The sequence below is a fragment of the Halichoerus grypus genome, chromosome 5 (genome assembly GCF_964656455.1).
Source record: "Halichoerus grypus chromosome 5, mHalGry1.hap1.1, whole genome shotgun sequence".
In the NCBI taxonomy this organism is placed as follows: Eukaryota; Metazoa; Chordata; class Mammalia; order Carnivora; family Phocidae; genus Halichoerus; species Halichoerus grypus.
Window position 1 is genome coordinate 76,710,679 of NC_135716.1, and position 24,031 is coordinate 76,734,709.

Sequence of the window (24,031 nt, forward strand, 5' to 3'; positions counted from 1 at the left end):
TTAGCACTAAACCTGCCATTGAGTGGGCTTTCAATAGGTGCCTGTAGAGTGAGTGGTTGAAAGAACACACAGTGTCTAATTGGATCCATACAAGCCGCCTGGGAGGTAGTCAGGACAAATGACATTAGCCACATTTAACTCATGAGCTGGGGAAGTTAAGTGATTTTTACAAGGTGTCTGAGTAATTAGTGACTGAACTAGAAGTAGAACTTAGGTCCTATGTGTGGTCCAGGGCACATCCCATATTTCCCAGTACCCGATGCAGCCTCTGTATTATTTTCCACTACTGCAAGCCCTCACATTCCAAGCCCACCCCCTCCCGTTTTTGTTTGTTTGTTTGTTTGTTTGTTTGTTTGTTTTTACTTTTTAGAGCAGTTTTAGGTTCACAGAATAACTGAGCAGAAGCTGGAAGGTACAGGAACTCCCCATAGACCCTGTGCCCTGACGCGCACAGCCTCCCCCAGTATCTACACTTCCCCCCACCAGAGCGGTACTTTTGTTACAGCTGATGAACCTCCATTAACACACCAGCATTCCAATTCATTATCCGCTTTTGGGGTAAATATTTATTTGAACTTTATCAATAAATTAATAAATCAAGTTGACATATATCTACTAACTAACCCCAGCACCTTTTCTTTATTCACCACAGTACCAATTATAAAGAGGCCATTGTCCTTTCTTTCTAGATCTTTCCATGAATTGCATGTGATTTTATGTCTATATTAAAGTATTAGGAGATGATACAGATATGTGTCTTCTCTATTTGTTTTTCCTTTCAAAATGCTACCTCCCAGGTGATGATCTACCTGCACTTCAAAGACTGCTTTCACAGTGTGGGAAGTGTGTGTCACTTAACACCCACCCGAGGCTGATGACAGGCACTTAGAAATGGGCCAACAATGGGGTCCTGTCCCTTCAGAGCACATTGAACTTAGAGACTAAATGGCTGTGTATTTTCCAGTTTACACACACCATATATATATATACATATATATATGTGTGTAAATAGTATATATTATATATAAAGTTATGATTACATGGGATGGGGCACTCCCCAACTTAATTGTTTATGTTCTACTTTAAACTATAATGTCTGTATTTCAGTAAAATACCGTGGAGCTTCTAAGTAAATATCCAGAGTGAAATTTCTCGGAAAAAAAATAAGAACCAGGAAATGTGCTTTATTTTCTTTACCTTTTATTTTTACATTCGAATATTATTACAAGGATATTGGTGGCTTATGTCAACCAATGGCTTAAAAGAGTCTAAGGCACGAACATCTCTAGAAATCAGACATTTTCTAAAACTCTGAAAAAATGTCACCACCGCAAGCCACACGTGAAGATTTACCTCACTGTGGCTTTCAGATTTGCAGAGCTCACCGACAGAGATAATTTTTTTCATCCATTTAACTCTTCTTTTTTTGTAACATAAATCTTTTTACACAGCAGTATTTGCCACTCTTGATTGAGGAATGAATTTTTCCTTCACTATTTGTTCATTCAGTGCTACTTCTGCACAAATGCAGGGCTAGGGATTGCAGTAGACAGAAAATTAATGGCATCAGTGTAACAAGCCCAGGGAGTTATGTGATGACGTCATTGTGGGTGATGTGAGCAAAGTGCTACAGGTGTGTAGAGGGAGAGATAACTTCCAATGTGGGGATCAAATGTGACCTGAAGCCTGGCTACTCAGAATGTCAGTATGCTTGGCATCCCTGGGAGCTTATTAGCAATGCAGTCTCAGGCCCATCGTAGACCTACTAAACCTGCATTTTAACAGATCGCTAAGCTACTAACATGCATACTAAAGTTTGAGAAGCATTAACTTAGACTTTACTACTTACTTGGAAAAACTCTTCTCTTTGTTGCTAATTTTCAATGGTGTGGGTTGGCAGGAAAGTCAAATGTTTGGGTTTCTTTGGGATTTTCTTAATTCATGAATTCTTGGGTTAATGTTAATGATTGTTTGCTACACAGAAGTTTCCTTAGCCAAGAAGGCAGCAAGACTTGACATTTGAACATCTCTCCAAGGTCACAAGCTAGCCACTGACAGAATCCCCAGAACCTAGGACTTCTATTAACCCATTGTTTGCATTTCTATTTGATGAAAAGTAGCAGAATACCGAACAATTTTAATAGTAGTGTAGCAAAAAGCAAAAGCCTTAGTCTCCTGTGAGTCTTTGTTTTGACCTCTTGGATATCAACCAAATCTGCCTTAAATATTTTTCACAGATCATTAGATAGAGAAAATATGTAAGGATGCTTTTTAAACAGCATTTTATATGCCTCAATAGATGACTCCATAGTCATTCAGAGTGTGTTCTCAAAGTTTAATGACTGTGTCTCAAGCAAAATCCAGAATCTCTATCAACTTCCTTGTCTCATGACTGCCTTGCTACTTTGACTTATTAGTAACTAATATGCTGAGGTTCCTTCTAACTTGCTCAGGCCCTTCACAGTTTACTTGTTCCCTTTGGTTGGCATCTTCTCGCCCTAATGTGCTTTTGAGTACCTCTAGCACAACACAGAATTATTTAATACTACTGCTTGTTTCAACTCAATCCTTCTTGAAGGAGGACATTGACTTTAATCTTCAGGCAGAATATTTCATCTCTTGCTGTTACCTTTTAGGTTCCATTTAAATTGCATGATATGTTTACAAAAATAATGTTTCTGGCATCTTGCAATATTTTTTCTGCATAAAGTGTGAACTGAAATAAGTATGTCCCACAGTGTTGACCGATCAGCTCCCACAACCAAAACATGGTGTTCTTGAGTTTTCATTCCTCACAATGGGTGACTTCTCATAACACTAATTCAAACCATCACTTAGGATTTGGCTGGCCCATATGGTAGAAAGAGCAGTGGGTTAACAGCAGCACTGGGATCTAGGGATTCTGACAGTGGCTAGCATGTGACTGTGGAGAGGTGTTCAAATATCAAGTCTTGCTGCCTTCTTGACTAAGGAAACTTCTGTGTAGCACTTTCAGTCCTGGCCTCTGAGCTCACCTAGCTGCCCCCAACCCCCATCCCAAAATATAGCTACATTTAATCTCTTGGTTTATTCACACCTAACTTCTGAGTTCATCTTTGCCTTTGAACCTCTCCTTGGCTCCCTTTGCACCTGATCTTATTTTCCTTGCATGATCTTTCTCCTTGCTTATTTTCTTTTTTTGAAGGAGAAAGCATTTTTTTTCTTTTTAAAAAAGATTTATTTATTTATCTTTGAGAGAGAGAAAGAAGAGGGAGGAGGAGCAGAGAGAGAATATCAAGCAGACTCCCTGCTGAGCACGGAGCTCAAAGCCAGGCTCCATCTCAGGAACCCGAGATCATGATCTGAGTTGAAATCAAAAGTTGGACACTTAAGCAACTGAGCCACCCAGGCATCCCCCTCCTTTTTCTTTTTTTCTTTTTTGAAAGCATTTTTTTTTCTAATTACCTTCACCTTCACATTTTGTTCTTCTAATCTCACGGCCGTACTATTTCCTATAGGAAAACCCATGCCTAAAGCTGGTGCTTATTCTTGTTTTTATAAAATGCTCTTTCCATTTCAACTCTGTTATAGTCTATTCCTAGCAAAATTCTTTCCTTTATCTTCTCCCACATGGGATTCATACTCATCCTTTAAAGCGAATGACTAATGTCATCTCCTCCATGAATTGTTCCTGTGACCTCCCAGGCTAATACTTTTTTCCATTGTGTACTCAAAACACAACTTTTCTTGTCTGTGTTAAAGCACTTATTACATTGAATCATAGCTATTTTATTATTCATTCATCCATCTGTCCACCCATTCAAAAGAAGGCAGATCCCCTGCCTTTAAGTTTACAGTTTGAGTGGCAAAAATTAAAAAAAAAAAACACTAAAAAATGAAAAACTAAAAAAAATGTATTAGTCACATACCTTTTTTTAAATTTTTTTTGTTTTTTTAAAGATTTTATTTATTTATTTGACAGAGAGAGAGACACAGTGAGAGAGGGAACACAAGCAGGGGGAGTGGGAGAGGGAGAAGCAGGCTTCCCGCGGAGTAGGGAGCCTGATGCGGGGCTCGATCCCAGGACCTGGAATCATGACCTGAGCTGAAGGCAGACACTTAACGACTGAGCCACCCAGGCGCCCCTGTCACATACCTTTTTGATACACTTTTTTTCGGTCAACTTTTTAAGGACAAAGAATATTTTATTTGCCATTGTATCCCTAGTACAAGATGTTACTCACAAAATATTTTACATTGTCCACCAATGTTTGTTTTTAGAATAAATAATGTAGTTAGTAATTCATTGTAAAGGAATTTCTATTTAATGTTGATTCTCTTTAACTATTTTTATATAGTGCCCACAACTTCTTTGCTTCCAAATTCTTAGATTCTTTCCCTAGTTCTGTTACTTTAAAGTCAATACTGGTTAGCCAGCGAAACTCCCACTGGCTCCTTAAATACAAGCCAGACTACTCTAGCTGGCTTCTGATTCATTTCTAAGTCATATTCTTACCGTCAATATGTGTCTTCCTCTCCAAATATATTCTATCAAAGTGTCAAATGTAAAAGTGAGGTGCTCTTTATTCTGTTAACTTCTCCTTTGGTCTCATTTGGTCATTTTCAGTCAGGAAGAGAAAACAGAACTGGAATACAAAATCATATTTCTATGTTTGTATGGAGCGATCAGCCAAGTGACTCTTTGGACAGGGGTAACCTCATGCCACAAGGTCAGAAAGTAAAGCCACTGCTGGACCTAAGGACACTTAGAAGAAATCCAAGGTTGGGGAAGCCAGGTGCAGAACAGTGTAGATAAAGAAGAATGGCTTTTGAACATGGGTTTTCTTTGAAGATCCTCACCTTGGTTCAGGGGCACACTCCCCTCTGTGGGGGAGGCACACATCAAGATGATCCTGAGTTGGGGTGGGGGATGCATTCTGGGGACTCATTTCAAAATCAGGGTCCGGGGAGTGAACCTATGCAGGGAAATGATTGCAATATGTCCCTGAGGGCACACTCTCCACCTTTTTTCCTGTGTGGGAGTCACAGAGCAAACTCCCTTCTTCCAGGTCACCCCTATGAGAATGGAGAGAATTTAGACTCCAGACTCATCACAGTATTTGTGGTAATTGCTCCAGAGCCTTTGTCCTTGGAGGACCCAGTGTCCTTGTAGATGGAAGGTAACACAAAGCCTGCAGCCTGTCCTGCGGGATCACTAAGCTCTGAGCTCCTTGAAGGAAGGACTGGCAGGTTCATTCTGCCATGATCATTTTTAAAGAAACTTGGCTTCCTAACATGACACACTTCCTGATTTCCTCCTAGCTCTTTGTATCTTCTTAGTTCTTATTGCTAGTTTCCCCTCAACATCCCAGACTCTAAACACTGGATCCCCCCCAGATGTGTCCTTGATCCTTTTTGCTAGTGATCCTTTGATGATCTCATTTAGGCTTTTAGTATATTTACATGAAAATAAATCCTTTCTTCCCTAAACTTCAACTTGTATCTCCAACTGTGTAGTCAGCATCTCCAAATAGATCCCTAATGTGTATCTCAAACTTAATAATCCAAAACTGAAATCACAATCTCCTATAAATTGGACACATCCATAGCCTTGCCCATATCAGTAACTGGGGAAGCACAAAAGCCCTGCGGCCTCCTTGACTTTTCCCTTCATACACTATATGCAATCTCTCTGAATATTCTTATGACTTGAATTTCAAGATAAATCCACAGTCTGACCATTTCTCACCACGTCCACTGCTATTACTAGGCTCCCAACCCATCACTGTTCACTTGAGTTATTAAAGCAACCTCCTCACAAGTTTCCTTATCTCCGTCCCCTTAGCAACTTGCTGTTCACTCTACAAGGCGGCCAGAATGACCTTGCCGAAAGTGAAAGTCAGGCCATGCCACCCCTCTTCTCAAAGCTTCCCTATGGGTTTCTCTTTTCTCAAAAGAAAGGCAAAATTCTCACTCTGACCTGGTTTCTGTGACTTCTCCATTGCCCCTTGTATGCCCATGCCCTTCCCTGGATCAGATCTGCTGATGCCTCAGGCCTTTACATGCTATTCCCTTTGCCTAGAATGCTGTTCCTTGCATAGTTGCATGTCTCCCTCCCTCTCTTGCTTCAAGTCTCTACTCAAATGTTTCCTTGTCAGCAAGTCTTTCCCTGACTTCAGCCTTTAAAATGCCAAGCCCTCATTTCTTAGTCTTCCCTATTCTCCTTCCCTGTTTTATTTTTGGTGGAAAAAAAAAGAAAGAATACCTTTTAACATACAGTTACAACTACTTATTACCTTGTTTCTAATCTGTCTCTTTTCATGGCATTGTTAAGTTTTCTGAGAGCAGGAATTGTTTTCCTTCATTACTTTGATAATATTCCCAAATCTAGAATAGTGCCTGACGCATATAAGGAGCAATTGAAAAATTTTTCATGAATGTGTTCCGAGTCCTACAGAAAGCACTGGAATAAGACAAGAACTCACAATGTTTGAAATAGCCTAAAGGTCATGAAAACACGGTGTGATAATTTCTAAAAAATAGATTTATGTAAGGGAGCACAAGGGATGAGCCAGCTAATACTGGTGGGAGTTTGACCTGAGTTGGAAGGCTAAGAATGTATCTGCCTAGGCAATTCCTATGGGCAGAAAGCAGGCACTCTGTAAAGATGAGTGAAATTAGCTTGAATGGCGATCTCTTCCATCAGCCTGGTTCCTGGCCTGCTGTGGGTTTGGGGTGGCTTGGGCGGCAGGGTCAATAAAAAAGGGACAGATAAGAACAGAGCTTTTCCCTTGAGTGTATATGAGGTCAATTCCCTCTGTTACTTCAAACCCACTTCCACTTGCCCATCCTGAACAAGATTGCCCCATATTTTTAAAAGCAGTAAAAAATCATGTATCAGAAAAAAGCTTGTATTGTAAGATCCAGACGTCTTTATTTTTCTTCTGATTTTGTGCTTTAATGAATTAAGCTTTGACATTCAATTTATTTCTATATCTAAAAAAAGGAGGATGATCTCTTGACAACACTGTAGACCAAGCCTGCCAACAGGTTTTTAACCTCGTGATACTTATTAATCATGGAAACATCCTTATAAATAATGATTTACAAGATAGCTCCCAGAAGAGCACCCCACCAATGTGTGGATCAAATGGTGAAATGAGAATCCTGAGCTCTCCCATGCCCTGAAGCACTACTGTCCACATGAAATGAGCAAACTCTGGCTCAGAACTGGGTTCCCAATTGCTTTGGTGTTCTCAGGGAAGCGCAGTTTTAAAATATTCTGAATAAGAACATGATTTAAAAAAAGGTTATGTGATAGAGTATTAAATTTGAATGGAGGCATTGGCAAAATAGTCACTCACTCCTACCCCCACTGGTGAGTGGAAATGTAGGGGCATCCTGTGTGTTGCCCAGGAAGTCGAACAGCCTGCTAGGTTGGGAGACAGTAGACCCATGTTGGGACCATGCCTGTCTGCAATGGTGCAGTCTGGGGACAGAGGTGGCCAGGAAGTGGCTCCTCAGAAGCTGTGGTGGTCCAGGGACGTGTAGAAGGGGTTGGGTTACAGGAAGTGATGTGTGGGACTGGTAGGCTTCATTTGCAGCAGAGTGTTTCTAAATCAGGGACAGCCTTTCAAAGCAAGTTATTTCTGATTCAATCGGATACTTGGCTGCTAAAACAGTTCACAGATTTGTGTGTACACATATATACTTACACATACTCACACAGAGAGATAGACATTACACATACATTTATATACACATAATTATAATGATATATTAAAGTAGGTGATTCCTACTATCTCAGTACTCACTTTGCTATTTTAACCCTTGATCCTCCTTTTAAATGTTATCCCAGCATGGCAGCAAGTTCTGTGAAATGATTCATAGTATGTTCTGGTGAAGTAGAGAAGGATAAATGGGAGCATTCCAAATATTGGGCAGTTCTTTTTCATAGCAAAGACAGTGTGCAGATCTGTAGGCTTCTAGTATTTTAGTTCAGGGAACTAAGAAAGGAACGTAGATTTATGGACCAAATATCCGCATTTGGGTAAATGTCAAGAAATAAAATTGGCATTTATGATAGTAGTCATAAAACAACCACATGCTCTTAAAAAGTCTTTTGTCGTTGTAATTTTAAAAACCAAAAAATTACCATATGACTCATATTACTTGATGACGTTCTGTGTTTGTGTCTGTATTTGTGCTTGTTGTGTTTTGTTTTCCTTCAGTGGGTACATCTTTGCCTCCTGTTGGTGTGTCTCTGTCTCCTACTCTTTCGCACTTTAGGTTGTGCTCAATGTCTTCATTTCTGCTCATCTTTGACGAGCTCATTGTGCCTGCCCCCACCCCATGCTTAGTTTCCTTCCCTTCCCCACCCCCCCACACCCCCCCTCCCTGGCCTCCCAGACCTCCACTTCCTTCCTTGTGACCTCTTCCATCTCATCCTCTCTTTCCCTCTCTCTTAAGACTCCTTCTTTTCATAGTATCTGTCCTTCTGCGAATTTCTATTCTAAACATCCACACTAGATCTATCCCACTTGAAACTGAGAAAAACATTCTTTTGAACATTGAAAAATATCTATAGTAGAAATCACAATGGGAGTTGATAAAAAAAATCAGTGAATAATGGAAAGGTCAACATTGGTAAACTTTGTTCCAAATAACAAAAATAAACATGACTTTCTTACTATAACATCATACAAATATAAATAATACCTAATGGAACTATTCATATATAAATTTCATCCAGGAGTCATGAATTAATTATATTTCAAAGAAAAGAAGCCACTATATTACTTTCCAATATACGAGTTATGGTTATAATTATCCATTGTAAGTAAAAATATTTAATTCTTACATCAAATTTTAAACCTATATTAAGCTTCATTCTCAATACCCATTCAGAGCCCACTCTTTAGTGGGTTCACATATGCACATTTTGGGAAAAAGAAAATAAAATATTCAAACTCAAGAACAGAAGGACACCTCTTTATTCATTACAGTGCTAATTAGACCTTTGTGTTTCCTGATCCTCACTTAGAGATCTACTAAATTAACTTTATTTTACTTATGTGGTCCTGGTTTGAGTGTTTCTGAGAGTGATTGACCCCCAGAAACAAAGAAGTTCCAAACCCCATCATTAATTAATGATTTTTACTTTGTAAATAAATGAGATCATTTTCATTAATAAGGATGTGCCTGCATCACAAACACGTAGGAACTTGGTTTGATAGGTTTGATAGGTTTGGACATGGTGCATATAGAAATAATTTTTTATAAAGTTGTCCACAATAAACTTTTTCTTCCCTCTGAGTTGTCTGGCTAATTCACATGATCTTGAATTTATTCACATGGTCATGAATTAAATATTAATTACCTTTGTTATTTTTGTTCAAAAGTAATTTTAAAGCAGATATTTTTTGATGTGTATTTTACAATCGCTGTCACTTACTCCATTCTGACATTTCATTAAAAAATGAGAACAGAAGTGCAGTTTTGCTAGTGCCTGCATGGAGGGAGGTTCTGCATTCTATTCAGCACCTTTCATTAAAGCTTAAAGTTCTCGCCTTGATTATTAAATAACTGCAATTTACTTTGAACCCTAAGTTTTATGACAAAGTTAACTGGGTTTTTTTTTCTTTTCTTTTTTTTTTTTAAAGATTTTTTATTTATTTATTTGAGAGAGAGAATAAGATACAGTATGAGAGGGGGGAGGGTCAGAGGGAGAAGCAGACTCCCCGCTGAGCGGGGAGCCCGATGCGGGACTGGATCCCGGGACTCCAGGATCATGACCTGAGCCGAAGGCAGTCGATTAACCGACCGAGCCACCCAGGCGCCCTTTTTTTTTCTTTAGAAGTGTGCATGGAAGGGTTCTGTTTCTCTTCCAGCTGCAGAAAGTGCTTGCCCAGTGGCTAGATGATCAAAACAAACACTCCATAACTTCTAGGAAGCCCCAGGCACCATTCTACACACACATATATAAAGTGTTAATATGTTTAAATAAAGTATGAATAAGGTTTAAAGTCAGGGGGAAGACATAGAGGATGTCAGTCCTCATGAGACTTTTGCCAAACAAAATAAAATGAGATATTGATTAAATGGCAAGATGATTGAAGCTTTTCCACAGAATTCATGGGGGTGATCTGAAAATACCATGTAGATACTTGTATTTAAGATTTCTTTTTCTTTCAAGTTTGAGGCTCGGGGCTTAAAACCATTTCCCCCAGGAAAGAGCTGAGCCAGCTTGGCTCCTTCCTCCCCAGAAAGCAGGGGGAGGCCTGGCAGCCCAGTGGTCTTGTTGGCCCAGCCTAGGGAAGTGGGAGGGAGACGGGGAGCAAAGGCATCTTCCAACCCCCACTTCAGCCTCAACTATGTCTTTTGCTTTATAAATTTAACCATTTTTGCAAGCGTTTTCTGCTAACAAAATTTCTGCTAGTAGCACAATTGCTATATAAAATTTTATAAAATACTATGCTAGGGAAATTAAAGGAGGGTACACTTTATTTTCTTCTAAAACTAGATATTTGTGAATATACCCAAAAAAATGAATGTATGTGGTCTTATCGTATACTAATATAATATACAAAAATACAGTATTTTTATCCTCGTTATCATGGAATTTTACAGCTCTCATTATTTTAACTTATTTTATTTTATTTTTGGCTAGGAATACCAACTTTAAATAAAAGAAAAGGATTCAGATCATTGACTCATTCGTTAAAGTAAAAAGAGTCACTTTAAACTCAATGCTACAAGTGCATTTAATTTGAATTGTCAAGATGCTATTATTATTCAACCATGTTTAATTTTTTAGCAGATACAATCTATCTAATAAAATACTTATTTAGGATCAACTAAGATGCTGCCATAATCTTCTTTTAAAGTTTTTTTTGGGGAGTGGTACTTGGGTGGCTCAGTCAGTTAAGTGTCTGACTCTAGGTTTCAGCTCAGGTCATGATGTCAGGGTCATGAGATCAAACCCCCGGTAAGGCTCTGTGCTCAGTGGGGAGTCAGCTTGAGATTCTCTCCCTTTCCCTCTCCCTCTGCCCCTCCCCTTTGTTTGTGCATGTGCTCTCTCACTCTCTCTTGAAAATAAATAAATCTTTTTAAAAAGAATAAAAAAGTTTTTTTAAAAAAATAGGACTTACTTTAAATATCTTCTCCTCAAATATAATACTATCTTGATAAGGCAAACATTTATGAACTGTGAATTTCGTTTTTGTATTTCCTTAGGTTTAAATTAAGGTCCCCTGTATTTCATTTTTCTTAATACTTTGTTTTACTATTTGACAAAACATAAAACCACATATATTTTTATTTTATGTACTTAAAGAAGATATTTGGAAGTATTAATAAATTAAAATAAGTCTCACTTTAATGAAGTTAAATTTCCTAGCAAACAATAAATCTCTTTCTGTATTTAAATTATTTTTGAATTCTTTTGGTATCCTGATCATAAAATCCACATAATGACCATCTCTTGCTGTCTTTAATTTTCTAACTTTATCTTATTATATTCAACTTCTTTTGGGGAAATCCCCATGACCCATCATATTATGTTTCTGAAAAGACCAATGAACTATTCATATATTTCATGGCTAAACCGTCGCTATACATTAACTGAATTGTTTAGTTAATCTATAGGCAATTCAAAGAAGTTTGGTGGTACACACGTTATTTAGCTGAGCTACATCATTTGCATTTGGTTACAAATTAGAGGAAATTTATATTTTAGTTAAACCATATTCCAAATTTTGGTGTATTATTTTGTGTTTTAACGAATGATTGAATAGTTCTTTCTTTAAAATTTTTGGTTCATGTACGGATTGAATTATTTTTGGAACTGTATGATTCTTCCGCATTCTTGGAGAGTAGAGTTTGGAACTGATTGGTTCATAACATCATGGTAATTTGGTCAGTCTTTATGGGGACCAACTAGGATTTCTTGACTTACCTGCTGCTGTTAACTTACCTCCTGTCTCTTTTTTGGCTGTGTTACAAAAGCACATCTTCAGTGGTGAAGGGAACTATAAGCAAAAGCTCACATGGATCAGTGAACTTTTGCTCCAGGGAGGTGGGCCAGCACGTCATCTGTACATTCAGTGAGTAGCTTTTTGATGCATCTTCTGGAGAAAGGCAATTTTCTAGGTCCATGTTTGCACTGACGTCATTTTTATATGCTTATGTCTGGGTGGAGTTGAACTTCAATGAACATTTACTAATCATGTTACGAAGACACAGACCTTACATTATATACAGGAGATATAAAAATAAATAACAAACAATCTCTGTTTTCTTGCAAATGTTTCCAGGTTACTGGGTGAGGTGATTACAGTTCAGGGGTTAGGTTTTATAATCATGGTAAACGCCAGATGCAATGGCAGCATAGAAGCAATGCGCTCTGACAATGTTGCTGGAATGACATCCCAAAGGAGGGTATGTTCACCAGCACAGAGGGGCAGCAGGAGGTTTGTAGGGAGTCTTCTTAGTGCCACTTACCTCTTACCTCACAATTCAGAGCAAGTTATTATTATTATTTATTATTATTATTATTATTATTGCAATGTGGCTTTTAATGGCTTGACTATTTTTTGAAAAAACTGTTGTGGATGTTATACAATTAATCTATCATTCATAAAACTTAATCTCAATTAAATAAGGAAAAAAAGCATCTGTTAGCTCTGGCCTTATGGGGAAAAAATTCCCCCCTCTTATAAACCTGATATTATCAAATAACCTTACCAGTGAATCAGTGTTCCATGACAGCAAACCAACCATCGATAAATAGCAACAACTTAGATGCTGAATTTATGACATGAGTAATAGGAGAAGCTTAAATTATAAGTTTACTGTTGGGCACACTCTAGCTTGACATAGCTCTATAAACATGAGCGTGGTCACAAGTTTCTAAGACATAGCTGAGAGAGCTGGCTCGTGCATTGCAGGCACTGTCCTTAAAGAATGAACAATATCTCTATAGTTCCTGTGTAAAAGTAAATTTGCCATTCACGGTAGCCTTTAGGCTCTCTCAGGAATCATGAGACCCATTTCAAATGAACACAGGACTTTAACTTTCCCACAGGGTCCTATCTCCTGATTTCCTAAAAGTGTAGTCAAGTAGCTATTGTAGATTGTCCAGGTATCCATACCTCAGAGTGTTGGGGTGGAGAGTTTCAGGAAAGGAAGTGACAACTCCTCAAATTAAAAAAAGAAAAGAAAACTTCAGAGAAAATATAACATTGTATCAAATGTGGCATCACATCTGGGGTAAAAATTACTGCACATTTGCCTAAGTTCTTTTTTAAAAATTTTTTTATTGTTATGTTAATCACCAGACATTACATCATTAGTTTTTGATGTAGTGTTCCATGATTCATTGTTTGCATATAACACCCAGTGCTCCATGCAGAATGTGCCCTCTTTAATACCCATCACCAAGCTAACCCATCCTCCCACCCCCCTCCCCTCTAGAACCCTCCGTTTGTTTTTCAGGGTCCATCGTCTCTCATGGTTCATCTCCCCCTCCGATTTCCCCCCCTTCATTCTTCCCCTCCTGCTATCTTCTTCTTCTTCTTTTTTTTAAACATATATTGTATTATTTGTTTCAGAGGTACAGATCAGTTCTTACCAGCAATGATTTAGGCATTTAGGATAATCTGTTCATTTTGTGAAAGATATAGTGGAAAAATACTGAAAGCCCAATTTTCTAATATATAATATTAAGATTACATTTTCTTTTTTAAAAATGAGGTACTTAGACTTCAGTAGGTAGTATTTTAGATCACTAAAAGGAAGCTTATCTGTTAAAAGATAGAGACAAGAGCATCCGTTCTGTGGACCTCTTCTCTGACCTACTCTCTCATATATTGCTGTGGCACTCATTTCAAATGTAATTGTATATTCTCTCTTGTCAGTTATTGTGGTCTTATGTGTTTACTTTCTCTCCATAGTTAGATTATGAGTTCTTAAAGAGATCATGTTTCACACTTTTATATTTTTTATTATACTGAGCTAATAACAAGCTCCTTGGAAAAGCCACCAAAATATCTCAATTTTTTTCAGATTTTAAAATTAAATATATAATGATAAAGACTCACCATGAATGGATATCCCAATGGAGTAATGTGAAAAGCATATGTCAAAACAATACACTGTGTTGTCAAATAAACTAACATTTTTTTTTTTTTACCATCACTCTTTCGAGTAAAAAGCATCAATGTTTCTTGGTTTTCTACTTGAGTAATAATGAGATGTGCCTTCATCTTCTTGCCTCCAATGGAGTCAAGAACAAACCCACAAATTGCAGCCAAGGCCATGAATTCTCAAGGATCTCATTACAAAGACTGCAAGAAGGACTATATCGTTTTATAGGTAAAGAGTGAGCTTCATACCTACCAGCACTTCCAGCCTAGCCACCAGTACCTGCCTTCAGCCCCCAGGGCTAATCTCATCAATCCTTGACCCATCATTAGATTCCCTGAAAAATAGATTGAGACAGGAATGTGCCACACAATGCTTTTTTTTTGTTTGGAGGTGGGGGCATGCTCATGGGAACAACACTTTTTAGAAGAAAGGGCAGCAGGACTGGGCAGGGGAGAAGTTGAATTGTAATGCAGTTGTAACAGAAGCCTTGGCCATTTCTACTGAGAGCTCTGGGATTGCTCTTCGGAGTTTGTCCTGCCTTAAGGCAAGGGTGAATGTGGGCTGCCCCTGTGGGGATGTGATTTGGGGTTAGATGGTTCTCTGACTAGGGGCAATTCCTAGAAATGGATTCAGCTAAGACCCATTAGATTCCAGCACTCTCACTAGGTGGGGGAAATGAATACCTTAGTCCTGAAGCAGAGAGAGGGTAATGGCATACCATGGTATCCACTACAGTCTATACTTCACAGTTCAAATCCACTTGCTTTGTATATTTTTTATTTTCTACTTACTCTTTTATTAATTCCCTTCATCCTTGACAAATACCTCTGCTGATTTAGATGGCTTACTTGGCGGCATGACTCAGACCTTCCTCCTTAAGGGATCTGAGCCCCTGGTCACCATAACATTCAGTTATGTGCTACATATGTTGATTTGTTGCCAGGTTTGGACCAGGAAAAACCAGGAGACACCTCAGTGGATCACTTGGGTGCTAAATGTATTCTTCTCTGTCCCCAAAATATAATAGCAGCCTCACTACTCCCAATGACCAAAGCCAGTTACTCCTGCCAGGATGGTGACTCTTCTTTGCCATGCTGATTATCCCAGCAAAAGAAGCCCAAGTGACTGAGAGGCATTCAGGGCTTAAAGTTTAATAGGACTTTTACTATGTTGCCTGATGGAAGCATTCTCCTTTTGAGGACCAGGGATCATTAGAGCTACAGAGTCCAGATTTGTGGTGAGGGATGTATAAGTCCTTCAAGTTGGCCACTGGGAGTCATAGTAAACCAAGCCACTCCTAATTCTACCTCTTAGCTCTTGTACCCATATATTCAAACTGTCAAGGACATAGCATTATAAAATAATCATTAAAAGTACATATTGCCAGTGGACAGGCTTATCCTTGCCTGGTGCTCCCCCATGGCCCTAAGCCCAGTGGGTGATGTGCCCTGGCCCAGTGGTTGCAGGCAGTCTGCACAGAGGACACCCCTTGAATGCCTGGCTCTGTGGTCATCAGGGCTTGTGTTTCTGGGTGCCAAGGGACTGAAACATCATAGAGACAGTTCTTGGCAGGCTACCATCTTCAGGGCACAGTGCAGACAGCAGACTGAAACACTCCCCCACTCTTCCTGTGACCATTCCTTGAAGCCTGGGAGAGACAGCTGTTAACCTAATACATAGAAACAAACACAGAGTCAATCAAAATGAGGAAACAAGAATATGTTCCGAACAAAAGAAGAAGATAAAATCCCAGAAAAAAAAAATTAATGAAAGATAAGTAATTTACTTGATAGAAAGTTCAAGGTAATGTTCATTAAGATGCTCACCAATCTCAGGAGAAGAATAGATGAACACAGAGAGAACTTCAACAAAGAGATAGAAACTATAAGAAAGTACAGAACAGAAGCCACAGAGTGAAGAATACAATAACTGAACTGAAAATACACTAACGGGGTACAACAGCAGACTAGATAAAGCAGAAGAAAGGATCAGTGACCTGGAAGACAGGACAGTGGAACTCACCCAAACAGAGCAGCAAAGAGAAAAAAGAATTTTAAAAAGTGAAAATAACTTCAGGAACCTATAGGACAAGGGCAACTGGAACAACATATAGGGGTCTCAAAAGAAGAAGAGAGAAAAAGGGACAGAAAACTTATTTGAAGAAATAATAGCTGAAAACATCCCTAACCTGGGGAAGGAAACAGTCAGATCCAGGAAGTTCAGAGAATTTCAAATAAAATGAATCCAGAGATCCACCCCAAGATACATCATAATTAAAATGTCAAAGGCTAAAGATAATGACAGAATCTTAAAAGCATCAAGAGAAAAACGATTTGGTACATACAAGGAAACCCCCATAAGACTATGAGCAGATTTTTCAGCAGAAACTTTGCAGTCCAGAAAGGAGTGTCATGATATGATCAAAATGCTGAAAGCAAAAACTTCTAACCAAGGATATTACACGTGGTAAGGTTATCATTCATAATTGAAAGAGAGATAAAGTGTTTTCCAGACAAGTGAAAACTGAAGTAGTTCATCACCACTAAACTTGCCATACAAGAAATGTTAAAGGAACTTCTTTAAGCTGAAAGAAAGAGTACTAATTAGTGACAAGAAAACATATGGAAGTAAAAGTTCACTGGTAAAGATAAATATATAGTCAAGTCAGCACTTATAAAGCTAACATGAAGGTTAAAAGACAAGAGTGGTAAAAAAAATAATTATCAATATAAAACTTAGTTAAGAAATAGACAAGATAGGGGCACCTGGGTGGCTCAGTCAGTTGAGCATCTGACTTGTGATTTTGGCTCAGGTCATGATCTCATGGGTTGTGCAATCAAGCCCCAAATTGGGCTCCATGATCAGCAAGGAGTCTGCTTCAGACTCTCTCCCTCCCCCTCTGCCCCTCCTCCCCCATGCTCTCTCTCTCTCTAAAATAAATAAATAAATCTTTTAAAAAAAGAAATAGACAAAATAAAAAGATATGTAATATGACATCAAAAACATTGGGAGTGGGGAATAAAAATGCAGTTTAGTTAAACTTAAGTTAAGCAAACTTAACTTGCTACCAACTTAAAATAGACTAGTCTATATACATTGATATATGTAAGCATCATGGTAACCACAAAGCAAAAACCTATAGTAGCTACACAAAAAACAATGAGACTGCAATCTAAAAATAATACTAAAGAAAGGCATCAAACCACAGTGGAAGAAGGCAATAAAAGAAGAAAGAAACAGAGAGGAACTACAAAAACAGCCAAAAAACAATGAACAAAATGGCAATAAGTACGTACCTATCCATAATTATTTTTTTCCATAATTACTTTAAATATAAATGAACTAAATACTCCAATCAAAAAACACAAAATGGATGAATGGAATAAAAAAAAAAAAAACAAGACCCATCTATATGCTGTCTACAAGAGACTTACATCAGATGTAAGAAAACACACAGACTGAAAGTGAAGTGATGGAAAAAGGTGTTTTATGCAGATGGAAACAAACAAACGAACAAAAAGCTGAGGTAGCTGTACATATTTCAGACAAAATAGACTTAAAAACAAAGACTGAAATAAAAGATAAGCTGGGCATTACATAATGACAAAAGGGTCAATGAAGCAAGAAAATGTAACATCTACAAATATTTATGCATCATACATAGGAGCACCAAATTATGCAAAGCAGGTATTAACAGACATAAAGGGAGAAATCAGTGGCAATATAGTAGTAGTAGGAAACTCTAACACCCACTTGCATCAATAGATAAATTATCCAGACAGAAAATCAAGAAGGAACATTGACACATTAGACCAGATGGACTAAACAGAACATTCCATCCAAAAGCAGCAGAAAACACATTCTTCTCAAGTGCACATGGAACATTCTCCAGGATAGATCATATGTTAGGTCACAAAACAAGTCCAAATAAATTTAAGAAGATTGAAATCATATCAACCATCTTTTCAAGCCACAATGGTGTGAAACTGGAAACCAATCACAGAAAACAAACTGGAAAAATCACAAATATGTGGAGATTAAACAACATGCTACTGAACAACCAATGGATCAGTGAAGAAATCAAAGCAGAAATAAAAAAATACCTGAGACAAATGAAAATGAAAATACAACATACCAAAATCTATTGGATGAAGCAAAAGCAGTTTTAAAATAGAAATTCATTGCAATTCAGGCCTACCTCAAGAAACAAGAAAAATCTCAAATAAATAATCTAACTTTACACCCAAAATCTCAAATAAATAATTTAACTTTACACCAAAAGGAACTAGGAAAAAAGGAAACAAATGAAGCCCAAAGTTAATGCAAAGAAGGGAGGAGATAATAAAAGATCAGGGCAGAAATAAATGGAATAGGTACCAAAAAGACAATAGAAAAGATCAGTGAACCTGAGAGCTGATCTTTGAAAAGATGAAAAAATTGATAAACTCTTAGCTAGACTCACTAAGAAAAAAAAGAGAGAGCTCAAATAAATAATATCAGAAATGAAAGAGGGAAAGTTACAACTGATACCAAAGAAATAAAAGGATCATAAGAGACTACTATGAACAATTATATGCCAATAAATGACACCCTAGAAGAAATCAATAAATTCTTAGAAACAAAATCTTCTGAGTCTGAATTATGAAGAAATAGAAAATTTGAGTAGTTCAATTAGTAAACATCTTGAAGCAGTAATCAAAAACCTCCCAAAGAACAAAAGTCCAGTGACAAAAGGGTCAATAAAGATGACCAGATGGTTTCACTGGTGAATTCTACCAAATATTCAAAGAAGATTCAATAATTATCCTTCCCAAATTATCCAAAACATTGAAGAGTAGGGAATATTTCCAAACTCATTTTACAAGGCCAGAATTGCCTTGCTACAAAGAAGCAGACGAGGACAACACACACAAAAAAGAAAATTTCAGTCTAATATCCCTGAAGAACACAGATGCAAAAATCCTCAACAAATATATTAGCAAACTGAATTCAACAGTACATGAAAAAGATTATACATGTGATCAAGTGGGCTATATTTCAGGGATTCAAGGATGGTTCACCACCCACATATTAATCAATGTGATACACTATGTTAACAAAATGAAGGATAAAAAATCTTATGATCATCTCAATTGATGCAGAGAAAGCACTTGAAAAAATTCAACATACATTTATGCTAAAAATGCTCAACAAAGCAGGTATAGAAGGAATGTACTTCAACATAATAAAGGCCATATATAAGTACACAACTAACACCATACTCAATGGTGAAAAACAGAGAATTTCCTTTAAGATCAGGAACAGGGCAAGGTGTCCACTCTCACCACTTTTATTCAACATAGTACTGGAAATCTTAGCCACAGCAATCAAACAAGAAAAATAAATAAAAAACATCCAAATTGGTAAGGAAGAAATTAAACTGTCACTATTTTCAGATGACGTGATACTATACATAGAAAATCTTTCTAAAACCTTCACCAAAAAAACTTAGAACTAATAAATGAATTCAGTAAAGTTGTAGGATACAAAATCAATTAAAAAATCTGTTGTGTTTTTATACACTAACAACAAACTATCAGAAGGAGAAATCTTAAAAAACATTCTTACTTACAGTTGCATTAAAAAAATATCTAGGAATAAATTTAACCAAGGAGATGAAACACCTGTACTCTAAAACTATAAGACATTGATGAAATAAATTGCAGAAGACACGAGTAAATGGAAAGATATTCCATGCTCACGGATTGGAAGAATTAATATTGTTAAAATGTCCATACTAGGGGTGCCTGGGTGGCTCAGTCAGTTGAGTGGCTGCCTTTGGCTAGGGGCATGATCCCAGAGTCCCAGGATCAAGCCCCACCTTGGGCTCCCCGCTCAGTGGGGAGTCTGCTTCTCCCCCTGCCCTTCACCCTGCTTGTGCATGCTCTCTCTTTCTAGTTCAAATAAATAAATAAAATCTTTAAATAAAAAAAATAAAATGTCCATACTACCCAGAGCATTTTACAGATTCAGTGCAATCAAAATTCATCAATCATTCCAATGGCATCCAAATCCATCAAAATTCCAATGGCATTTTTCACAGAAATAAAAAAAATCCTAAAATTTGTATGAAATCACAAAAGATCCTGAATAGCCAAAGCAATCTTGATAAAGAAGAACAAAGCTGGAGGCATCACATTCCTTGATTTCAAACTATTTTACAAAGCTGTAGTAATCAAAACAGTATGGTCTTGGCATAAAAACAGAAACATTGATCAGTGGAACAGAATGAGAGCCCAGAAATAAACCCACACATATATGGTGAGTTAATTTATGACAAAGGAGGCAATAATATAGAAATATAGAAAGACAGTCTCTTCAATAAATGGTGTTGGGTAAATCGGACAGCCACATTCAAAAGAATGAAACCGGACCACTATCTTATATGATACACATTAACTCAAAAATGGTTTAAAGACTTGAATATAGGACCAAAACCCACAGAACTCCTAGAAGAAAACATAGGCAGTAAGCTCGTTGGCATTGCTCTTGATGATACTTTTTTGGATCTGACTCCAAAGGCAATGGCAACAAAAGCCAAATAAACAAATAGCACAAATCAAGCTAAAAAGGTTCTGTGCAGTGAAAGAAATCATCAATAAAACATAAAGGCAACCTACTCAGTGGGAGAAGATATTTGCAAATCATTTATCTGCTAAGGGGTTAATATCCAAAATATATAAAGAACTGGTGTAACTCAATAACAACAACAAAACACAAACAATCCAATTAAAAAATGGGCAGAAATCTGAATAGATATGTTTCCAAAGATATATAGTTGGCCAACAGACACATGAAAGGATGTTCAACATCACTAATCATCAGGGAAATAAAATCAAAACCACAGTGGGATATCATCTCACACCGGTCAGGATGGCTATTATCAAAAAGACAAGAAATAACAAGTGTTGGTGAAGATGTGGAGAAAAGGGAACACTGTTGGTGGGAATGTAAATTGGTGGACCCCCTATGGAAAACAGAAAGGAGATTCCTCAAAAAACTAAAAATAAAACTACCATATGATCCAACAATTCCACTTCTGGGTACTTATTTGAAGAAAATAAAAACACTAATTTGAAAAGATATATGCACCTCTATGTTCTTTGCAACATTATTCACAATAGCCAAGATATGGAAACAACCAAAGTATCTATCAATGAATTAATGGATAAAGATGATGTCACACACACACACACACACACACACACACACAATGGAATACTACTCAGCCATAAAAAAGGATGAAATCTTTATTTGTAACAACATGGATGGACCTTGAGGGTATTATGCTAAGTGAAATAAATCAGACGGAGAAAAACAAATGCCATATGATTTCATCTTGGCAGGGTATCACCTCCAAAGGTAGCATCTCAGCTATGCCTTCCAGAAGCCATTGTATCACTCCATCAGGCCAGCAATTTCTGCGATGTGTGGTAAGTGATAATAACAGTGTATCCAATTATTTTGTTCCCACAGTCATCTTCCTAATGGGGTCCCTTGGTCCAATGAGATGTATGAGAATTTCTTGTTAGTAGAACAAATGTTCTGTAAGCCCTCAGATAGTGCTACTATCTGAGGTTCTGAAGGCAAGAAAAGCAAATCCATATCCAGAATATGTGTTAATTCCAGTCAAGTTGAATTATTGCCCCTTCCAGAATAAAAAGGGCCCAGTGGCTAGTTGGTCTCCTCAAGGGATGATGTCATATTGGGTGCGTGCCATTTATTTCTTTCGCTAATAGATTGTACTGTGAGAGTAGGTAAATCAGTCTTAGTGGGAATCCATGTTTTGGGGTCGGTTCAATGCTTCATTCCCTGCCCCTGAGTCTACTCCATTAATGACTCCCCTGCAATAGCATATGACAGCTGAAGACAGATACTGGCTGACTTCTGACCAGGCCATTCTGTCTAGATGGTGATTTAATGTTTATTCCTTGGTATGTGCTCTGTGGTGGGTGTGATCATGCAAGACAATGGCCTTCACATTTCATCCTTACTTTCATAAGTCCACCCAAATGCCTCTTCCTCAGACCTTCTTGTCACTGATTGTCCAGCTAAACCATTCTTCTCTGTCCCCACTGACTACCTAAACTATTCACTTTGCCTATGGGTACAAATATTTTCTTACCTTGGCAACTTTTCTCTTCATGCAAAGTGGAGAACCAGTTGCATTCCTGCCCTGCCCTGTAGCTCTGCCCATTGAGAAGATTTCTTCTCTCTGTCCCTTTCAGAGCCATTCTTAAGTGGTGACCAGCAGCCTATTTTCAGATTGCACTCAGATGCTGAGCCAACTCACTTATAAATCAAGTTCATTCCTTTTCTTCCTTTGTATCTGATATTCAGGTTCATCAGTGGCAGCTGGGGGTGAGGTACTGCCACCATAGTGGTGGATGTCATAGAGGTCTATTCATTCATCTTGCTTGTTTCCTCTAGACTTGCTTCAGCCTAATACTGGACCTTTCATCTTATGATGGATTACTTCTAGGCATGCTTGACATCATAACTTGGTAGATCTAACAGAAACCAGTTCATGATGGCCAGCTCTGGTCTCAAGGTCAGGGATTCTATTTCTGCTAGAGCTGTTTTTCAAGTAATTTATAACTCTTTGCTGCAATATCATGGTCTTACTCCAGAAGACTGTGGATCTGTGTTGTGATTCTTTCATTAGATATTGCCATAAACTCCATAAGTATCATTTTCTTTTGCCACAGGTACCTCTAAACATACCATAGGCTCTATTGGGTTTTATGTCCAACCAGCAAGGCTATCTCAAGGTAGCCTGGATCAGCTCTGCAGCCCTTTCAAAACTTTCCAACCCCCTTGTCACTCAATGCATGGTTCCAAATAATATTCCCACATGTGGAATATGCTGTCCTCCAAACCTAAAGAGGCTAATCTGGCATTGTGCTTCTGTCTAAGTGCAGAAAGTGTGAGATGCAATAATTTGTCCTTAATTATAAATGGGAACATACAGAATGCTCCAGTCCACTGAGCCCCTAAAAACTTCACTGATATGGTGTGCCCCTGAATCTTTGTTGGTTTATCTTATACCCTCTGGAACACAGATGTCTTGCCAAAACTTCCAGAATACTTGCTGCTTCTGATTATCTGTTCTTGTTAATATAATGTCATCAACATAATTTACCAATGTGATATTTTGTGGGATGTCTGGATTACTCAGGCTGCATTATAATCAAGGGGAGCAAAATGTGCAGTCTTCAGCAAGACTTTACATCTACACTCTTTTCCTTATCATTGGAATACTGGCTGGTCTTGGTTCTGCTCTCTGATAGAGATGGGAAAGAACATATTTGCCATGTCAATGACTTCAAAATACATATTTGCATCTGTCTTGATCTGCTAAAGCAAAGATTCCATACTTTGGTCTAGCTGCTGTGGTTAGAACTATTATTTGTTTGAGTTTGTGATAGTCTGCTATTAATCACCAGAAACATTCTTATTGGGGTCTGCAATGGTAAATTTAATGGAAAAATTATAGGAACCACTGACATTCATCCTCTAAGTTTAAGGATGGCACTAATCTTTACCATTCCTTCTAGAATATAAGATTTTGGATTTACTATTTTGGTGATGGGAAGGAAGAAGTTTTACAGGATTCCACTTATGGTTATCACTTTATTAGCCAAGGAGCCAATATTTATTTTTGCATTTCTCTGGAGCTGAAAGAGCTTGAACACCTCTTCATTTGTGTATCTGATCTTTTGTAAGTGCCTGCCCACTTTTTAAATTGATTGTCATTTTCTTATTTATTTGCAAGAATTCTTTATATATTCTGTATGTACCTTTTTTTAAAATAAAGACGAACTGCAAATACCTTCTCCTATTCGGTGGCTTACTTTTTCTACTGTCT

At 37.7% G+C, this 24,031-nt stretch overlaps 1 protein-coding gene across 3 annotated transcripts in view; it reads left to right on the plus strand.

Annotated features, from left to right (window-relative positions):
* Positions 1-24,031, plus strand: part of ST18 (ST18 C2H2C-type zinc finger transcription factor) — a 113,355-nt gene that overhangs the window by 13,424 nt on the left and 75,900 nt on the right. For 2 of the 3 annotated variants that reach the window (XM_078072390.1, XM_036099463.2), the window contains exon 5: positions 21,510-21,596. The exons of the other annotated variant lie outside the window; for it this stretch is intronic. In XM_078072390.1, coding sequence (XP_077928516.1) covers positions 21,510-21,596 — 87 coding nt within the window. The remainder of the gene's footprint in view (positions 1-21,509; positions 21,597-24,031) is intronic. 3 annotated transcript variants of the gene reach the window in all.